The 19,610-nt window shown below is 37.6% G+C and overlaps 1 protein-coding gene across 1 annotated transcript; it reads right to left on the minus strand.

The window, feature by feature from the left end:
• Positions 1 to 9,420: 9,420 nt before the first annotated feature.
• LOC131146012 (histone H1.2-like) lies at positions 9,421 to 19,298 on the minus strand. Its single transcript, XM_058095261.1, has 4 exons — positions 19,050 to 19,298; positions 18,203 to 18,901; positions 10,081 to 10,143; positions 9,421 to 9,982 (listed from the first exon to the last, which is right to left on the minus strand). Exons 1-4 carry the CDS (start codon positions 19,161 to 19,163, stop codon positions 9,794 to 9,796), a joined length of 1,065 nt encoding a protein of 354 aa, XP_057951244.1. The 5' UTR covers positions 19,164 to 19,298; the 3' UTR covers positions 9,421 to 9,793.
• Between the last annotated feature and the right edge of the window lie 312 nt (positions 19,299 to 19,610).

A 19,610-nucleotide genomic window follows, 5' to 3' on the forward strand; every position in this document is an offset into this window, starting at 1 on the left:
GAAGCCACCTTTACATGATTTTCTTTACTGCTTTCTTTAGATGCTTTCATTTAATTTCCATGCATGTTTAAATCTTTGAAATTGATGATACCCTAGGGGATAGGATAGCCTAGTTAGGGATTCAGTCATCTATAAAGATTAGGCTACAATTCATGTACGGGGTGGATTCGTGATCGTTGAGATAGAGTATACCCTAGTTCCCGATCGTGCTCCGATGGTTGGTGCACCTTCACTACTCTATGCCCTCGAATGGTACACTTAGCCGTTAGCCTAAGACAGATAGTTTATCGAACATAATTTGCACCAAACGACAGTCTAGGTGTGATTCATGATCTTAGATTCGCTTTGTAGGAGTAGTGATAATATATAATTTACATGCTTTTAAATGATTGTTAGAAAAACCTTTTAAAAATCTCTATCTTTTACTTTCTTTTACACAAAACTATAGTAAACTAGATTGGAAGTGGTGAATAACTACACTTGAGTCCAAGAGGATCGATACCCGACTTACTCACTGTTCTACTGAACTTGGGAGTTGTTAGGTTTATATATTTTATTTTTGGTAGTTAAGGACCCAAACCTTGGCTAGACAAAACTCTACCACTGTCCCTGAAGTTCAGGCGACTGAAGTCACCCATAACCTGTAGTTTTCAAAATAATTAGACTTGTTCATGTAAATTGTGGGAATATTGCTATGCTAACCATAGAACTTACATTCTTGAAATTTTGAATAGCCTATTTTCTACATATAACTTGATTTCTTTGTGAAAGAACTCTTGGGACTTATTGCTGGATAAAATCATACACCTTTTCAAAATCCAACAACATGTGAAATGTCCTCTAATTTATGGTGTTTATGTTTGGATAATTAAATTCTTAATTTAAAGTGTTTTGAGTGTGTATGATTGCTTGAGGGTTATCAGTAGGATTAGGTTGATCCATCTCGTCCTACATCAAAGATGGAACAAGGTAACAATACTAAGTTTGAATCTAAAGTTAGTGTTTTGAGCTAGAAAAAACCTCCTTGTAAAAGATAGAATAAAGGAGATGAATCTCCAATGTAATAAGCCTTAAATAATAGATGGAAGAATTCTCATTCAACCACCATATGAAGTTTTCTCACTTGAGACTGACAACTAAAGCTATTCTCTTTTTGGGAAATTTCTGGGAAAACCTTTTCCTTGTTCTTATGTATGAAACATGTTGAAAATTTTGGGAGAATATTGGTAAAACATAAATTTTTACTTTATCTTTAGGTTCCTTCTTGTTCAAATTCTAGAAACGAGAGGATAAACACTATCTTGGAGAATGGGCCTTGGTTCATTGGAAACACACCTTTGTTTTTATCCCAGTGGACACCAAATACTGTATTAAAAAACCTTAGTTGGAGAAAATATCAATTTGGATGAAATTACACCTTATACAGTGGGTATATTAAACTACTGCAAGGCTTAGATATATTTTGAGTTCAATTAGAAAACTCCTTTACTTGGATTCAAATTCAAATACCAAACAAATAAATAACTTGTCCAAGTGGAGATAAATGAAAACTAAGAACAACCCTAGTTCGTTGAAGTTCACTTACCAAGTTGAGCTCTTACAACTATAGAAACCGAATATGCTTGGAAACCCTTTCTTTGCTATAATTGCAAACTTTTTAGAAACTCAAAAAACAAGGTAAAAAGTGATTTTCAAAAAATTAGGCTGAGAATGAACACAAGGAAGTTAAAGTTTTTGACCCTAGGAAGGAGAGACTAATACTTCTAATGTGAACACTATAGAGGAAGCCAAGAAGGAGAATTTAAGCAAAAAGAAAGAAAAGATTGAGACATTAAATAAAACTATTGGTGAAATACATTTTTAATTAAGGCTTCAATATCCTTCTAACTACTAAACATTGATGATGAACTCTCAGTTTTAGAGAGAAATCCCTTTCTTCTATTCATAATGATAAAGTAGGCCCACCAATGCTATATTAGCATCCAGCTAAGGGAATGATATAGTTACTATGTTAGAAATCCAACTTCCGAAATTTTAAATAGAATTTGACCCTTGGTATACAAAAAAAGGGGGAGGGGGGATTGGGGAAAAAAAAAGGCAAGAAAAAATATAGACCCCCAAAAATGAGATTAACTTTGAGCAACCTCCTTGTATGCACTTAATTTTGTTAGGGTTAGCTTCAATCCCTTAAAGACCTTGTCGATAGTCAATTTTTTACCAAACACATGTATTCCAAATGAAGATACAAAATCTATAGAAAATAAAGAGAAAAGATAAAATTTGCACTAGGCGATCAATCAACCCCTAAGAGCGATTGGCCGACCTTCCCTCTAAAACTAGTTGTTAGCTAGAACCTACATGTGGTCAACCAGCTCCTCAAGGCGGTAAATGGACTTGTGATAGATTCAAATGTTTTAGGTCACCTCCACGTGATTAGTCGGAGATTTTGGACCAACCACATGTTCCATTAATGTCATGTGTCAACCATTAACGTAGGCGGTTAATGAGTGGCAATTATTGTTGTATCGAGCACCCCACTTGTGTCAAACTCCAATACTACAACTAATCCTATTGAATATATAAAAAACTAAAGCAATTCGGAAACTAATAATAAAATACAGTAAAAAGAACAAGACAAGAATTAAACAAAGTTCGATATGGAATTACCTACGTCCTCGGGTGCCGACGATCAATTCACTACTTCTTGACAAAGTACGACTTTGATGTGTGTTTTAAAAATTGAGAGTTGAGCTCTTTATATAGCTTCAACTTCAAGTCCAAAAAACACTTCTCACCAATGTGGGACAGAAAAAGAAAAAATTCAAAACAATTTTTCTACCAATGTGGGACAAAAAACAACAAATCTCCACCTTGATGATAAATTCAACAAATTTTTCAGTCACCAACATTCTCTAGGGTTCCACATCATCGGCGCCTTCCAAAAAATATTCAGAATTGCAAGATATTAATCAAGTCCAAATAATGTTTAAACTTGATTATTGTCACAATTTTCGTTAATATATCTGTGGGATTTTCAACTGTACCAATCTTTTGAAGAAGTATCTTGCCTCCATCAATAATATCCTACGTAAAATGAAATCGAATATCGATGTGCTTCATTCGTGCATATTATATTTGGTTCTTTTCCAAATGAATAGCTCTATGGCTACCTCAAAACACAACAATGTGCTTCTGATCAACTCCCAAATTGTCAAGTAAATCTTGTAACCAAATAACTTCTAATAACCTCTGAAGCTGCCATGTACTCTGCTTTTGTTGTAGACAAGGCATGGTAGATTGTAAGGTAGACCTCCAACTCACTGGACCATTAGAAAATGTAAAAACATATCCAGTAGTTGATCGACGTTTATCCATATCACCTGTAAAATTAGAATCCACATATCCAACAACACGTTGATCAATAGTATTATTTTTCTAAAATAATATACCAACATCAATCGTATTCATAATATATCTCAAAATTTATTTCACAGCTTGCCAATGTCCTTTACCCAGATCATGCATATACCTACTCACCATACTAACAACTTGTGAAATATCAGGTCTAGTACAAACCATTGCATACATCAAACTATCAACAACACTTGCATAAGGAACCTGTGACATATACTTACGTTCCTCATCTGATTTAGGCGATAAAGCTGCACTAAATTTGAAATGAGCAACAAGAGGAGTGCTTACTGGTTTTGACTGCTTAGACATACCAAAACTCTGTACTACCTTCTTCAAATACTATTTCTGAGACAAACTAACTCTTCCTCTCATTCTGTCTCTGTGAATCTCCATGCCTAGTATCTTATTTGCTTCACCAAGATCTTTCATCTCAAACTCTTGATTTAACTGACTTTTCAACTTGTTGATTTCTTCCTTGTTCTCTAAATCTATCAACATATCATCAACATATAAGAGTAAATATATAAAAGATCCATTTTGTAGTCTATGAAAATAAACATAATGATCATGTTTATTTCTAATTTACTTATGACCCATCATAAACTGATGGAATTGTTTGTACCATTGTCTTGGAGACTGTTTTAAACCATACAACGATTTCCCAAGTTTATATACCCAATTTTCTTTTCCAACAACATGAATTCCATCTGGCTGAAAACATGGTGTCCGTCAACCGAAGTGCCCTAAGGTCATTCGGTTCCTTATGGTCAATTTACGGTCATGTTGAGCATTAAACCCTATCATGCATGCAGATGCATTATTACAAACCATATATATTGTTACAGACCCAAAAGAATAAATGCAAATACAATAAGCAAATGGTCTTCATTCTTTTTGTTCCTCGAGCTCTTTGCACTTCAAAAGCCATTTAATATGTGCTCTTTGCCTTCCTTATGGCTTCCTTGCATTCCTACCCTCAATGCATACAAAGGATGATCATGTTCAACAAGCTCAATGCACATGTAAGAATCATTGGATTTGTCATAATCAAAACGAGAAGGACTCATAGAGTCAACAGTTTCACTGACCTCTACCAGCGCTTAGCCTCTCCGGTCATCTTAAAAGTAGCAAATAAGACTTTCTGTTCCTCATTTCAAGGAAGAACTGCCAATATTTCTTCAATCTCCTGAACCCAGTTTTCTGCAACAAATGGGTCGACCCCTCCTAAGAATGTAGGGGGTTGCATACAAGTAAACTGCTCTATGGTGCATTAGTAACCAACCGGTGGGCAATCCTGCTCCCTAGAGTTTCTCGCAATCTCTGCATAACTTACTAGGCTACACTACACAATACTACATCTGAATCACTACCAGCCATTCCGGAAGGCCCCTCATTGCTACTACCTCTTGTATGTGCATTGTTATTCCTAGGGTCCATCTTGAAAATAGAACAGAATAGTCTCAGAATCCTAATATCATAACACAATCGATGTATTTATCTAACTAAGAAACCATAAAATATCCTCATACAACTAATCAACTTAACATCCATAATCCCAATTTAAAATCCAGTCTTGTTGCTCAGAAACAAAAATCAATGATAGCTTGTCATGGCTTTCCTGAAACAACGGTTTCAGGAAAGACACAGAAATGACCACGGAATTCTGTTTCTAGGCTGCAACACAAAACCTCAAATTCCTATCTTGTCCTCCAATAATATCTTACTAGAATCCCGATCTACCCATTTTCTACCCTCATCGAGATTCATTCCTATACTCTTGTATTGTTATCCGCTAAATTCTGCAGAGCCTAGCAACCTAGGCTCTGATACCACAACTGTAGCACCCCAAACCCGATGGGGACCCGAAGTGCTATCTTGTCTACACATGTCTCTAATACCATACTGTAGTAACCTGAAATCCCGAAATGGGTACCTTGTACACCTGTCCATATCTCACATAAAATATGCAGCGAAAACATATACATAAACCCCGAATATAATACCAGAGTTCTAGAACCATCATATCATATATACACAGGTCTCCTTGAAAACCAAATAATACTATAACCCGAGGAAAAACAAAACATATCCATATGCATATACATACTAGTGTCACACCAGCACTATCTTCAAACCCAACTAATTATCCTATCTAGAGCTCTCTAGGCTCAGCTCCCTGAATTTTCTGAAAATGTTAAAAGATTATAGGAGTGAGACACCTCTCTGTAAGACAGAATAGATAATTGTCAGTATGTGGCAACATGAGTTCTAGTGTAGCATAACTTATAACCTTTAAATAATTAACTTTAACTAGTAAATCATGTAAATATGTTCTCATATTTACATATATATTTGGAAACATACGTGCTTTCCTGCATAAATATACTTTATCATAATAGATTTCTCTATGTACGTAAATCGTCTGATATATCTATAGATACATAAAGCTTTACTTGGGACATTCATATATCTCGTCATGTAATAACCCCACATGACCGGGTTATGCGGCTTGTAGGCTGGACTTAGTAATGGCTAGCCTACCACGCTAAGTCAAATATAAAAGTCTGTAAGTATGATTGCCCACCCAGCCTAGTCCGGACCCATTCTGCTCTCTACAACACTTCAAGGGTTGGCCCCAAGGGGTATCCTGCTCTTCGCAACGCTTCACGGGCCAATCGACTATCCAACACCAACACTCTATCTAAGAAGTGTGGTTGCACTGACTGAATTGTACACCCAGCCTGGTCCGAACCCATCCTTCTCTCCGCAGCACTTCTCTGGCCAAACACAGGTGGGGTTACACTGTCATATCTTGCTAGTTAGCTACGGTACCATATTCTGAACATAATTAGTCCATTAGGGTTCTAATATCATACAGTAGAAGTTATAATATAACTGTTATCGAGATCTCATTTCATACTCATTATTTCATATATCTGTATAAATCATGTTTTCATTGTCACAACATATCTATCAAATCATAATTAGTATAAAACTGTCATATCATAACTGTCTCGGTATAAAATCAGCATAACATATCATAACTCATCTGATAACTTCGGTGCAATCCTAAGAGGGGGAGTGAATTGGGTATTTTTTTAAAAAAAATTATAGCCTAGGTTGAACGAGATTAACAATATTACTTAACCTAGGCTCTGTCTATGAAAATATAAACTCAATCATTCACAATATAACATACACATGCAATAATTAAATTATGGAAATGTAAAGAACACGCACGATATGTTATCGGGGTTCAGCCAACAGTGCCTACGTCCCCGTCTTGGCCACACCAGCACAAGGATTACCACTATAATGCTCATTGAAACGTGTGGAGCGGCACCTAATACAATCAGGTCAATTCAAGGGGCTGACCTCAACCAACAAGCCTTAATAGGATGGCACACCCAGCTTTCCTAACCGGGTCTAAGCCAATCCGGGACTATTCCACAAGGCTAGTCTCCCTCTTCAGGCCCGCACCTAGAATACAACCAGTGTGTATAAAATGTTTGTACACGAAAATACGCTTCTAGACAAGCAGATGTGTGCACCAATATAGCTCAATCAATAATACTAGCACGAATGATATGTAAATATGCTCAGTGCTCTAGTGTGTGCTAAACACTCAATCACATACAAATTTTCAATTCAGATCTAGAGTGTATACCCAAGCAAGATTTGAAACACACTAGGTGAATATCACAAAATCATATCAGGGCTTCAAAATATGCTAAGCAAGTTCAATCAAACAAACTCAATAATATATTATAATATTCAAGGCACAATGGAGTTGTTTGAAGTACTAGCTTTTGAAAAGGATTTTTGCATACAAAATCTAGGTTTAGGTATCTTGCAACAACAATGCAAGAACCACAACTCTCAAAGTCTTTTCACACTAGATTTATCAAATGAAATTGGTGGAAGAACTTTAATGTCAAACTCTCAAAGAAAATCAATTAAGCAACAGTAAAACTGAGAGTTCTAGCTAAATAGGTAAAGCACAATAGCCTTAGAAAATACTCACAATGCTTGGAGAAATCAAGAATAAGGAGTATGTGAGTGTTTGGAAGTATTATTTGGCTAATAAAGGATTTTGGGTGTTGAGAGAATGTTTGCCCAATCAAGTTTGCTAATCCTTGCTAATTATGACAAATGAATGGGTATATATAGGCAAGGAGGAATTTTTTACCGTTAGGGACACAATGGGCATAATTAAATTTGTTTAAAAGACCATTAAGAATAATAACCCATTTTATCCCATTTAAAAATTTGGTAAAAAATATTTTAACCCGCAAGGTTCAGGTTCCCGGCGGAGGTTCGGGTGCTCAAACAGACACAGTAAAAAATTTAACTTTTAGATGTTCGGGTGCTTGAAGGGTGAGTCAGTCAGCCGAGACAAAGTCAATAGCATTTGTTCGATAGTTTGGGTGCCCGACTCACAATTCGGTTAACCGAACTAGGACTTTCAGTCGCCCAAGCCCAATTTGAACGTAGTTTTTCGGTCGCCCAGGTAGTTGAAAAGTGTTCTGACATAAGTTCGGGTGCCCGGGGAAGACACGTTCAAATAGGTTCGGGTGCCTGAACACTTAAGTCAACATGTTGACTAGTTCGGTCGCCCGAGCTGTTTTACACGACCTAGGTTCATTTCCTTAGATTAGAGAGAAAATGAAGAGAGAGAGTGAGAGAGAGTTTTGATTTCCTTCAAATAAAATGAACTGAAACCTATTTATAAGCTACTGCCCAAAAAAAAAAATTCTCGATGGTTTTCTTGAAACCATTGACGGTTTTGTTTTTTAACCAACCCAATTTTTACCGTTTTATCTTTACTGGGACTTAGTAACTCAAAACTGTCGACGGTTTTCTCAGAACTCACCAAACTGTCGACGGTTTGGTCCTGCACCAAACCGTTTTCCCCTTTTCCGTATTATTTTTATTATTATCGTTTTTCCAAGTCTCAACGTATAATCCTTCCACATTCTCTTACTTGGGCATTGAAGTAGTTCTCCAGAGTATACCCCAGGCCCTCCAAGTCTTTTTCTTTCATTCTTGGCAGGTGATCAAAGTCATGATTGATTTGAACTCTTTCAAACAAATTTTGACAACAACGATACTAATTAAATATATGGAGTTAAAATGATCATCCGAAATAACTTCAGTATTATAATTTGGTGAGGTGCATATAGTTTTTGAAGTTATTTTATCTCGACTAAGATCCATACAAACCACTTTAAATATAATTTTTCCACAAATTCATGGCCGTGCATTCTTCACATTCCCAACGCCCTTCATCTCCTCATTTATCAATAAATCCCTTCATTAATTTAATAGAGAGAGAGAGAGAGAGAGAGAGAGAGATTAATTCCACGAAGTGGGAGGGGAGGTAGAAGGATCCTACCAGTAGATGGTCCATAGTAATTCTTCTTCTTCTTCTTCTTCTTCTAATTTGTTAGGAACTTAAGTAAGAGGCAGAAAGATCCAGCTTTTATTTTATTTTATTTTTTAAAAAAGCTGGAAAAATACTATTTTTTAAAAGCTAGAATAGCGTTATTTTCTAAGGCTAAATAGCATAGATCTTGCAGTCTAAATGATCTCACGTGTGAAGCCGTTTTTATTTTTCTTAACATGATATAACGAAATGCCTTGTAATTGTAAACCCCAAACAACTTTTATTAATACTATCAGATTTATTTTAAATGACAAATACACTTGCATTAAATTATTTAGTACAAGTCTTTAATTACATAACTTAAAAATATAAGGACCAAAATAAATTATCTTCGATAGTAAAGAGACTCTAGTATGATTTCACTCTTTATTTTAATTAAAATTAAGCAGATTTTTGCACATGCAACCAATTTTACTAGTAAAGGCAAACTGATACGTGCTTATAAAATTTATTCCATTTTCACTTTTCAACAAAATCATCATCTTCATCAAGTAAAAAATCACAGATATATATATTTGTGAATCATGAATTCAGATATTCATGGGAGATAAAACAAGCAGTTCATGTGAATTCAATTTAAATTTAAACAAGAAAAAACAGATACAACATTCATGGTCATCCCAAAATGTGCACAACCAACAAACTTCACGTTATCTTCACCATCACTTAACACTCCCATCTTACCAACACTACTTCCTTACCACATTTGAAATGTACTCAAATTAGCTCATTCTCTTCTCCTTTTACTTTTTTTTTTTTTTTTTTTTTCACACGCAAAAAAAAAATTTTTAAAAAATAAAAAAAAAAAAAAAAGAACTAAAAACAAGAAGGAAGGTTCTCTGCTACAACTCCTGTGGGCTCCTCCTGCCCTTTGGCACTCACAGACATGCATGCATGTTCTTGATCCATGCAGAAGGCTAGCAAACATTCGCCCTAGAGCAAGGGTTCTTGGTTGTTAGGTACTGGTGGTGGCGGTGGCCGACTCTCCCCTACTTTAAACTGTGCATTAACATCCATTGCTGCAAGCTCTTCCAAATCTAGTAAAGCTGCAACTGCACTTGTTGCACTTTCATTAGTGAAGTGAGGCTTTAGCGCCGCAACAGCTTGCCTTACTTTTGATTGCTACATGTCATTAATAATATGATTACAGCATAAGTCATACTAATTCTTTTCCAATCATAATGTTGGAACAGCATTGAATTCAAAATAATTCAACTTACAATGTGCTCCAGTTTTGCTTTGAGATCTTCATGGTTCGCCTGCTGGGCTGCCTCTGAATCATTCTAATGGAAAAATAAAGATGGCCCAGAAAACATAGTTAATTAGTGGGGCATCTTTCAAAACTGTTATGGGAAAGCCTACCTGGAAAGCGATTTTCAACAAACCACAAAAAAGTTGTTTACCTCTTTTTTTTTTATTTTTTTTTTCCTCTTTTCTTTCATAAATGCAATCAATTTCCAAAAAATTATATTCTGAAAAACAATAAAACACAGGCGCCCTTTTAAGTGATTTTGTTTTGAAGCTGTCCAATATAAACATTATCATACAGATTCCAACTTATGCAATAAGCAGCAAATTTTGCATTGGCGCTGAGAGAGATGAAACAGTCAATTCGAAGCTGCCCATAATATTAAAAACTGGGTTGAAGCAAAGGCAATTAGTTTTATTTTCCCAGTAAGAAACAAGGAGAGCAAGATAATGCAACCCATTAAATTGAAAGCTCTAACACTAAAAAATTTTCCCTAAGAAAAGAAAAATCAAAGAACTTCAATTTAAGAGAAGTACAAATTCCATTAATCCGGTCATTTAAATGGATTCAATGCACTAATGGAATACAACAGCAGATGATATGTCAATGTTTTGGACTGATAGAATCAGCCACTCAACAAAGACCCTAAAAGGAAAAATAAAATTAAAGGCAAGATTTTTGCAGCATTTTGCGAGTCCAAGAGTAACTAAGATCAGTATTCAGTAACGTGCAACAGAAATACTTCATAAGATTTATAGCACAAATCACATTTCATCATAAGATTTAAGACACACCAATCCTATCTCTCCCAGTGTTACCTCTCCCTCATCACAAGATCGAACTGCATCAAAATGAGATGTCCAAATTAAATTAGGCTTTGACCAACCCCATCCGCTCTTCCCCTTCAACCTCCTTGGAGGCGGCTTAATCACAAGAAGTCGGACTCAGAAGCTTCAATGACATGGCATTCATGGGCAGAATAAACAAACAACCAGGAGACCCCAATGCTTTATCACCTTACCAGTTTCAATCTTGGTTCGGACTAAGACGAACCTGAATCAACTTCTTCTTCATTAACAGCGCAGAGAAACAAAAATTTGAGCCTAGAATAGTCTATCAATATGAGCCTTCTGAGCTTTGGCCCAGCTATGGTTAGACATGCTATCCTTCACTGAATCCCCTCCAACCAATCCTTCCACATCACACTCAGAGCTGCAAACGAACTGAACTCTACCATGCTAAGCTTGTTCATTGAACTTTTAAACAAGCTCAAGCACCAGCATAAGCCAAGTTCAAACCAAGCTTGAATACACTTGCTCAAGCTTGTTCCTTGAGTTTGAACCAGCTGACCTTATAGTTAATTTTTAATAAAACTATAGAGATTGCATCGAGCTTAAACCAAGCTTGAATATACTTATTCACCCAAGCTTACTATCAAACTTTGTTTAATTTTAATTTAAATGTAAGATTATCTGAAAAAATTATGAAACGAATATAAATATAAATATACCCTTGCAGCAGTGTGGTGATGCTATCATATCTACATCCCTCTATAATACCGGTCATAGTTACTTGGGTCGCTGCCCACCTCCCTGAAACCACGATCTGGATTGGATGCATCAATTCAAGGGTGCCAAAAGCATTCAAGATCAACTGGGTTCAGGATCCAATTCCCCAAAAGTGCTGACCAGGATTTGTTAACCATTTTCAAATAAAAAATCAAATGAAAATATTTGCTGCTTTTGCGACGCCTGCCATGGAGAGAGAGAGAGAGGAGTGCTGGCAATGAAGCCTGCAACAAGAGAGAAGAGGGCTTCCTACTACTGCGAGGCCTGCAATGAGAGAGAAGATGGCTTCCTGCTGCTGCGAGGGGACAGAATTGGGCTTCCTGCTCTCTCTCTCTCTCTCACATACACACAATTTCCTCTATCTTTAATCTATTCCCTTCTATCTCCTTCTCTCTTTTTCTATTGTGTCCAATCACCTCCTCTTTTCTCCCTCTTTCTATGAATTTTTATGAATCTACAGATCTTATCCCACTATCCCTATTACACAAGGTATCCCTTGTGTAATAGGGCACTACCCCAAAAACCTCTAATGTGAAGACTAGCATAATGATCCCACCCCATTTCTGTCAAACACCGAGCAAAAGCAACTTCTGAGGGTGAATAAAAAATTTGAAACTCTTGTTTCTTATTTCTTTGTACTTGCAATAGAGAGTTAGGGTTAGGTTTGTCAATAAGATTGAGTAAAAAGTGAAAAATGAAGACCAAAAAAGCCAGATTAAGTGGGTTAGAAACTGACATCTTTATCACGACATATATTTATCTCTTTAAATGAGTCCACCAGCAAGCTTCTAAAAGGGCCTAATCCAAGCCTATAACGAGCCCAAACAAAACAAAAACTACAAAATGAACATTTCACAAACCTAGATGAGCCCAACTTAACCTTGTTTATCTTGGCTCCTTCAATAAATTAGCCTCAAAAATAGGTTTGGGTATCATTTATGCAAATGAATGAGCTGCGAGCCCTTATTGAACCGAGCTACCAAGCTACTCAAAAATGGCTTGGTTCAATTGCAGCCCTGTTTCCCATCACAAAGCGCAAAAACAAACTTGCTATTCTTATCATGGATGAAAGAAATGGCATCTAATATGAATTTTTTCTCGAGTTTGGCATAGAAGTACCACCACACCAAAAGGGGTAGAGGATGTCTCAAAGAAAATGATAATGGAAAAGCTTCGAACTTAAGAAGATCTTATACTTAGAAAGGAGAACAGCAAATGCAACTTCAATCAACCAAGAGTTAGAAATGAGTTGGGAAGATGAGGTCTCCTTGTGACTATGGACCTGTACAAAGAATTGGGTGATTGAATGTCTGAAACTAACCCAAAAGGCATCTTCATAGACACAAACTGCGTTGGGTTAGAAGAACTAACCATTTCATGGGTCTCACAAAGGCGCAACACAAAATTACTGGAATCTAAAATTGATGAGTTAGACAAAAGAAATTCTCAAAATTGAAACATTGGGTTAACCATAGGACCTTCCAACTCCTTTGTCAAAAGCTACCTAATGTCAACCAAGGCTTCAACCTCATCAATAGCTTCAAGAGAATAGCTGAGAGACAAAGAAAGGGGCCCCTAGAGTCTCGACCTCACCCAAGAGTTCCATAACAACTAAAAATCTCACTCAACCCATAGCCTTGAGAAAGTCTCAAAAAGGGGGTTCCCCCCTAGGTATAGGATGAACATGGGGTAGGAGATGAAGCAGAAGAAGATAACGAAAAAGTGGGCTCCCTAGCCATGGAACAAGAAGGCAGGGTATGAGAATTTGAATGAACCCAAAGGGGAGAACAAATTCAGGAAAGGATAAAGAATATACCCTTAAACCCTAGGAAAAGAAAAAAGTACAGAAATTCAAACAAACAAACAAAAACGAAAGAATATTGTGATAACTGGATCCTAAGAGAGAGGGAGCTCAAGAAAAAGTAAAGATCATGCAAAGAGAAGAACAAATGTGTAAGAAAAGAAAACATAGAAAACGAAAAGCCTTTAAAGACCTTCTCCCATAAAGGAAGGATGAAAAGGTAGTTTGATATAACCCTCAATAAATGAACCTCCACCAAGTGGCTCACTTACCACATATAGACCATCCACCTAATTTGGGAACATTTTGAGAAAAAAAGAGAAAGGATGTGACAACATGCAAAAATAATGATTGCCATTTTGAATTTCCTACATGATGACATGGGAAGATCCTCTGGCCTAATGAATGACTCTTGGTTCCAACATGACAATCAGGGCCATAGTTGTTAGAATCATACAGTTCTCAATTCGAATCATACGATTCGTATCGAGAAAGGCATAAATCGGATCATATCGCATGGAAGAATCGCTGAATCAAATCATACAAATCGTAAGATTCAGATGCAACTCCTCTAAAACCCAACTTAAAGATTTTTAAACCTTTTTCTTTTTTCATTATGGCCTTCTATTTGCTATTGACATGAGTTTTGTCCTCCAAAAGGGAAGAAAGAAGTCTGTTGGCCCTCTCATTCTGCACCTCTTATTTCTGCCATTAGATAAGATCAGAAGAAAACCAGAGTTAGAGAAGGAAACCTCTCCTGAGAAGAAAACCAAAGTCAACTAGGTGGACGAGCTTTTGGTTGGCATGTTGCCCTCTCTGGATTTAAAGATCTTATTTTTTCATTAGTTTTTATATTTTAGTAAATTGTGTTTGTTTTTTATTTATTTTCTCTCTTTTTTTCAGTTATTAGAGCAAGCCCCATGCATGAATTTTCTTATTAAACACCGAAAAGTTCAAATTTTTATTTTGTTTCATTGATTCATTCTATTAAAAACCATAAAGCTCAATTTTTCATTACGTTTTTCTTATTTCCTCTCCTTATTTTTTTTAAAGAAAACACGCACCTGGATTTTTTATTGTTAAACAAGAGAGCTTACACCACAAGCATAAAGTTCAATTTTTTAAAATTTTTTGTCCTTATCTTACTTGTTAGTGTATCTTGAACTCTTAGACTTGGTGGTAGTTTCAAGTCACATAACAAGTGTTATAGTTTCCATAGAAACTAGCTTACCTTGATACTTTATAGAGGTTGAAACCGTGGAATGGTTAGATCATGGTATATCTTGCTTATATGGCTTGTTTCTTATATCAATGTATGTACACGTAAAATGGATAATGGCAGGATTTAATAGACCTACAAAACTTGCTTCGAAGGCAAGCGCCATTCCACTTAACAACATGGATGATCCATAAATTTCAATGTATTTTACTATTTACTTGTTTTACATTTACATATATGCAAGTCATTAGGAATCAATTTTTCAAATTTTGCACCAAATCTTACAATTCAATTGATTCTCGATTCTTGATTCATGAAATTGGGATTTCAATTCACGATTTGAATCTCAATTTTACAACTATGGCTGGAGCAACTAATGTGGGAAAATCTTGCCAAAGCAGTTAGCGAAGAGGAGAGGCATCGAGTGGAGAAATAGGACCATGCAGTAACTACCATGTCCCAAAGGTGGTAGTTTGAGTCCACCACTACTAATACGGAGATGAGAGCAACTTTTCAAGTCATTACATGCAAACTGCAAACTTAGAAAATGGAGGAAGACCCCTCAAAAAAGAGTAATGCAATCTGAAATTTCGTCATCATGATTTCCATTGCAGTCCAAGTGACTAACTAGTTTCCTTAGAGCACCGGCCTCAAGTCACCCTAGTTTTCTATTGCTTCTAGGAAAGAGAATAGACCAACTAAGAGCTCTCCTCAATATCTACATCAACAAGATTCATAACATAAAATCTTTTTACAAAACATGATACTCCCACTGCATGAAACTTCTTCTTGGAAGAAGAACATTTATAATACGCATCCAAACCATGAAAAATCATCAATCTATATGGTCAAGTGGGCTTGGAATCTATTTAAAATGAGGGTTAGAAGAGCAACCATTTCGGATTGCAAAGGACCATAGCCCTTGTTACTGCCAAGAATCGTACGGCTTTTATTAAATTGTTCTTCGACCGTAACCACTTGAAAGGAATCAAATAATAACGGCTTGGAGGACCTGGAGTGTGCTCTGGGGGATCACTCTGATACCTAAGTTAGGGATTGAGAGGTTCAAGTTGCAACAGCAAGTGAAGAGTGAGTGAAAATGAGATCCTTACCTCCTCCTAGGATCTCCTTTTTGTAGTGGCGGAGGCAAACCCTCCTTCAGCTTGGCATTTATGAGTGCACCATTATGCTTATTATAGGTAACTTAAGGGCGATTACGTGAGACATCAAATATTAGTCTTAAGATTGTCCGAACCTTTTATTCGAGAGTTGTAATATGAACCGAATCCCGAGTGATTTAGCTCAGACGGTTCAATCCAAGCCAATGTGCTTACTTTCGAGCTCACTTCGAGCTGACTTCTACATTACTCGGCTCAATCCGAGCAGGAAAGTGTGCTCTAAACAGCGCATTATGACCAGTCTGGCCTTATCTGAGCAGCACTCATAAGATGGGGCATTACCAGTGAGTCGTGTTCACTCCTTTGTGCCCCATGAGCCATGCTCATCAAGTGGGCAAGTCTTCAGGGCCTGAAGAGCTTTGCTCATCAAATTTATCATAACAGGTGAGTCATGCTCACTCCTTTGAGCCTCATGAGCTGTGCTCATCAAGTGTGCAAGTCCTTAGGATCTCATGAGTTGTGCACATCAGATGAGCCATTACGGGTGAGTCATGCTCACTCCTTTATGCCTCATGAGTTGTACTCATCAAGTGAGCAAGTTTTCAAGACCTCATGAGCTGCAAATGGGTAATTACGAGTGAGATGTGCTCACTCCTATGTGTCTCATGAGTTGTACTCATCAAGTGGGCAAGTCTTCATGACCTCATAAGCAGTGCTCATTAGATGGGCTGTTGTTGGTCTGGGCATGTTGATCCACACCGTTGAGACTCTCGTCATTGGGATTTGCATCATTGGGGTTCGCGCCACTAAGGTTCGCGCGCTATAAGTTGCTTCCTTCCCTTAGTCGTTTCACCCAAGTCCCTCGGACTCTTCCTTTTGAGATCGGCCCGACTCCTTCTTGTGGTCATGGTCAAGGATAAAAACCTCCCAACGATTCCCACAGACGGCGCCAACTGTTGCTGCCAAGAATCATACGGCTTTTGTTAAATCATCCTTCGAGCATAATCACTTGAAAGGAATCAAATAATAACGGCTTAAAGGACTCGAGGTGTACTCCAGGGAATCACTTCGATGCCCAAGTTAGGGAATTGGAAGTTCAAGTTACAACAGTAAGTAAAAAGTGAGTGAGAATGAGATCCTTACCTCCTCCTAGGAACCCCTTTTTATAGTGACGGAGGCAAACCCTCCTTCAACTTGGCATTTATGAGTGTGCAATTATGCTTAGGGAGGTTATAGGTAACTTAAGGGAAGTTATGCAAAACATCAATAATAACTTTCTTGTAATCATACCATTATGCTTAGGGGGGTTATAGATAATTAACTCAAGGGCGGTTACATGAGACATCAAATGTTAGTCTTATAATTGTCCAACCCTATGAGCGTTCCTATCAATTTTGGGTGTATCAGCCCTCCTTCAGATATATTTTTTAATTATATGCTATATTCTAAAACCGCATCAAAAATATTTAATACTCCGGACTGCCTAAGTATCAAATATTGTCTAATAACTAATAAGCTTATCCAATCACAAAACCCACCGCGACCCCCATCCCCTAAAACCACACACGAAGCCCACCTGATACCATATATAGAAGTCCTTCTTATCAGGTTTCAGCTCTAGAGCACCAACACTTCAACAAGGGGAACTGTTGGTATTTGTCATGTTTCGGACACTGCACGTATTGGTGTCCATGTTTCATAGCTTACTGTGTCAAGTTTTTTGGCATAAAAATTGATTGTTTGTCTTCTTTGATTTTTTTTGTAATTTTATTTATCATTTAATATTTTACTGAATGCAGTTTTAAAAAATCTACAACAGGAATGACAATGCACCAATTGATCGACAAAAGTTTACAACATACCAACTTCAATGCACCATGTTAGCATTTCATATGTAAAAATGAAATCTATTCACATTCAATGACACAAAATATGGGTACAAATAAAAATATCAACGCAGCATAATATAAATGGACTGTAGCTCCCTGTTATATACAAAATTTTTAAAATATTGTATTTTTTGAAGAAAATAGAGAGTATTTTGAAAACTGATTTCCAAAAATTTCCTGCAAAAGAAATTTATTTTTCAAAAAAAAAAAAAAAAATTGTTTTGGTTTTTTCTTTTTTTGGTTGTTCCAAAATATACCAAACACTAAAAGTGAGCTAAAAAAATAGGATTTAATATACTATTTCATTTAATAATAATGATATAAGAAATTAACAATACGGTTTCAAATTTTAAAAATAAAAAATAGAAAAACGCGTTTTGCAAAAGTGAAAAAACAAGCCCTTCGATCTGGAAAAGTAAAGATATAGAAATCGAAATGGCAAACCTTTACAATGCGTCCATGAACATAAAAGACAAAAGTGTGCAGAGCAGCGGTTACCTTCCTGGGCCGGCCCACGGGCCTACCGGCAAGTTTCTTGGGCTTCCTGACTCCACCAACTTTCGCAGGACGGCCCCGCCGCTGCACCCCTAATGCACCCCGAACTTTGACGCTTGTCGGCGGCCTGCCACGTGGCCTGCTCTGCCCGGCGGCCACAGAAGGACCGCCCTCCTTCCTCGGCCGGCCTCTCGGTCTCCCCACCGAGCCCATGGCCCCAGCCCCAGTCTTGGGGGGTCGTCCGGGGCGCCGCTTGGGCTGTACTCCGACAGAGCCAGTCCCGGGGTTGGGCGGACGGCCGGGCCGTCGCTTCAGGAGTGGAGGCTCGTCAACTAGGCCCAGGGCGACGAGAGTGGGGTTGATATTGAGCTGAGGATGGGGCTTCGGGGGACGGCCGGGGCCCCTTTTGGGCACGGAAGGATGGGCGGCGACGGAGGTGGGGGCGGCGGCGGCGGCGTCGTCGTCTGGGGCGGTGGGAGGAGCAGGAGGGACAGGCGGTCCAGATGGACCAGATCTGGGGAGCTTGTAGGAGTGCTTGACCATGAGGAGGAGACCAGTGTTCTTCAATCTCTTGAGATGGTGAGTCAACAAGGCGGAGTGGGTGGGTGGCAGGTTAGGGTAGGTGCTCTCTATGTACTTGGCAATTGCTCTTCTGCTCGACCCATTTCTTTCCTTCAGAGCACCGATTGCAGCTGTTATCATCTGCTCATATGTCATCAAATTGTAAAATTAACAGCTATAGCTCCAAACAAAAACCAGTCAAGAAAAAGAAAAAGAGATTAGGGTTAGAGAGGAGAAGAAGGAGAAAGGAGGAAGAAGAAGAAGAAGAAGAAGAAGAAGAGTTCAGCACCTCAGCATAAGGAGGATGATTAAGGCTTTGGTGGGGACCGTTGCTGGGAGTAGGGTTGGCTACATGAGCTGTGTGGCCTTCGGTGGTCGCCGGAAGCGGCAGTGATGAGTCCATTTGCAGAGTGAGAGTAGGAAAGAAAAGAAGGGAGCGGGGGTTTAGGTCAGGTGACTCAGGTGTGAGTGTGTGTGCGCGTGTTGCTGTGCTTGAATGCTAGGGATTGAGGGGAGACACAGATGAGGTGAGATGAGAAAGAGGATTTTGGTTTTACTTTTTCCCGTTTTAGTTAGTGGGGCCTTCTACCTGCCACGCCCCTTTTACCCTCCATTAAATTATAAAGGTGTCTATCATAAAACTTTCTATTTACATATGAACTGTACCGATTGTAAAATAAGATTATAATTTTATTTTAATATTTTTAATTAACAAACTAGCTATTATTAATTTTAGCTAATATTTTAATTTTTACAATTAATGTCATTAATTGATATATATATATATATGCTGATTTAAATTTTATAATTTTATTGTATTAATAATTTATTGTTTTAAATATAATAATAG

Source organism: Malania oleifera, chromosome 13 (assembly GCF_029873635.1).
Source record: "Malania oleifera isolate guangnan ecotype guangnan chromosome 13, ASM2987363v1, whole genome shotgun sequence".
In the NCBI taxonomy this organism is placed as follows: domain Eukaryota; kingdom Viridiplantae; phylum Streptophyta; class Magnoliopsida; order Santalales; family Ximeniaceae; genus Malania; species Malania oleifera.

Bases quoted from the DNA above. Each gene is read 5' to 3' on its own strand.
- LOC131146012 (XM_058095261.1), bottom strand. From the start codon at position 19,163: ATGGACTCATCACTGCCGCTTCCGGCGACCACCGAAGGCCACACAGCT. The intron at 10,144-18,202 runs GTAACCGCTGCT...TTTTTCCATTAG, and splicing joins CCGTGGGCCGGCCCAGGAAG to AATGATTCAGAGGCAGCCCA. The intron at 9,983-10,080 runs GTAAGTTGAATT...AATGACATGTAG, and splicing joins AAGCAAAACTGGAGCACATT to CAATCAAAAGTAAGGCAAGC.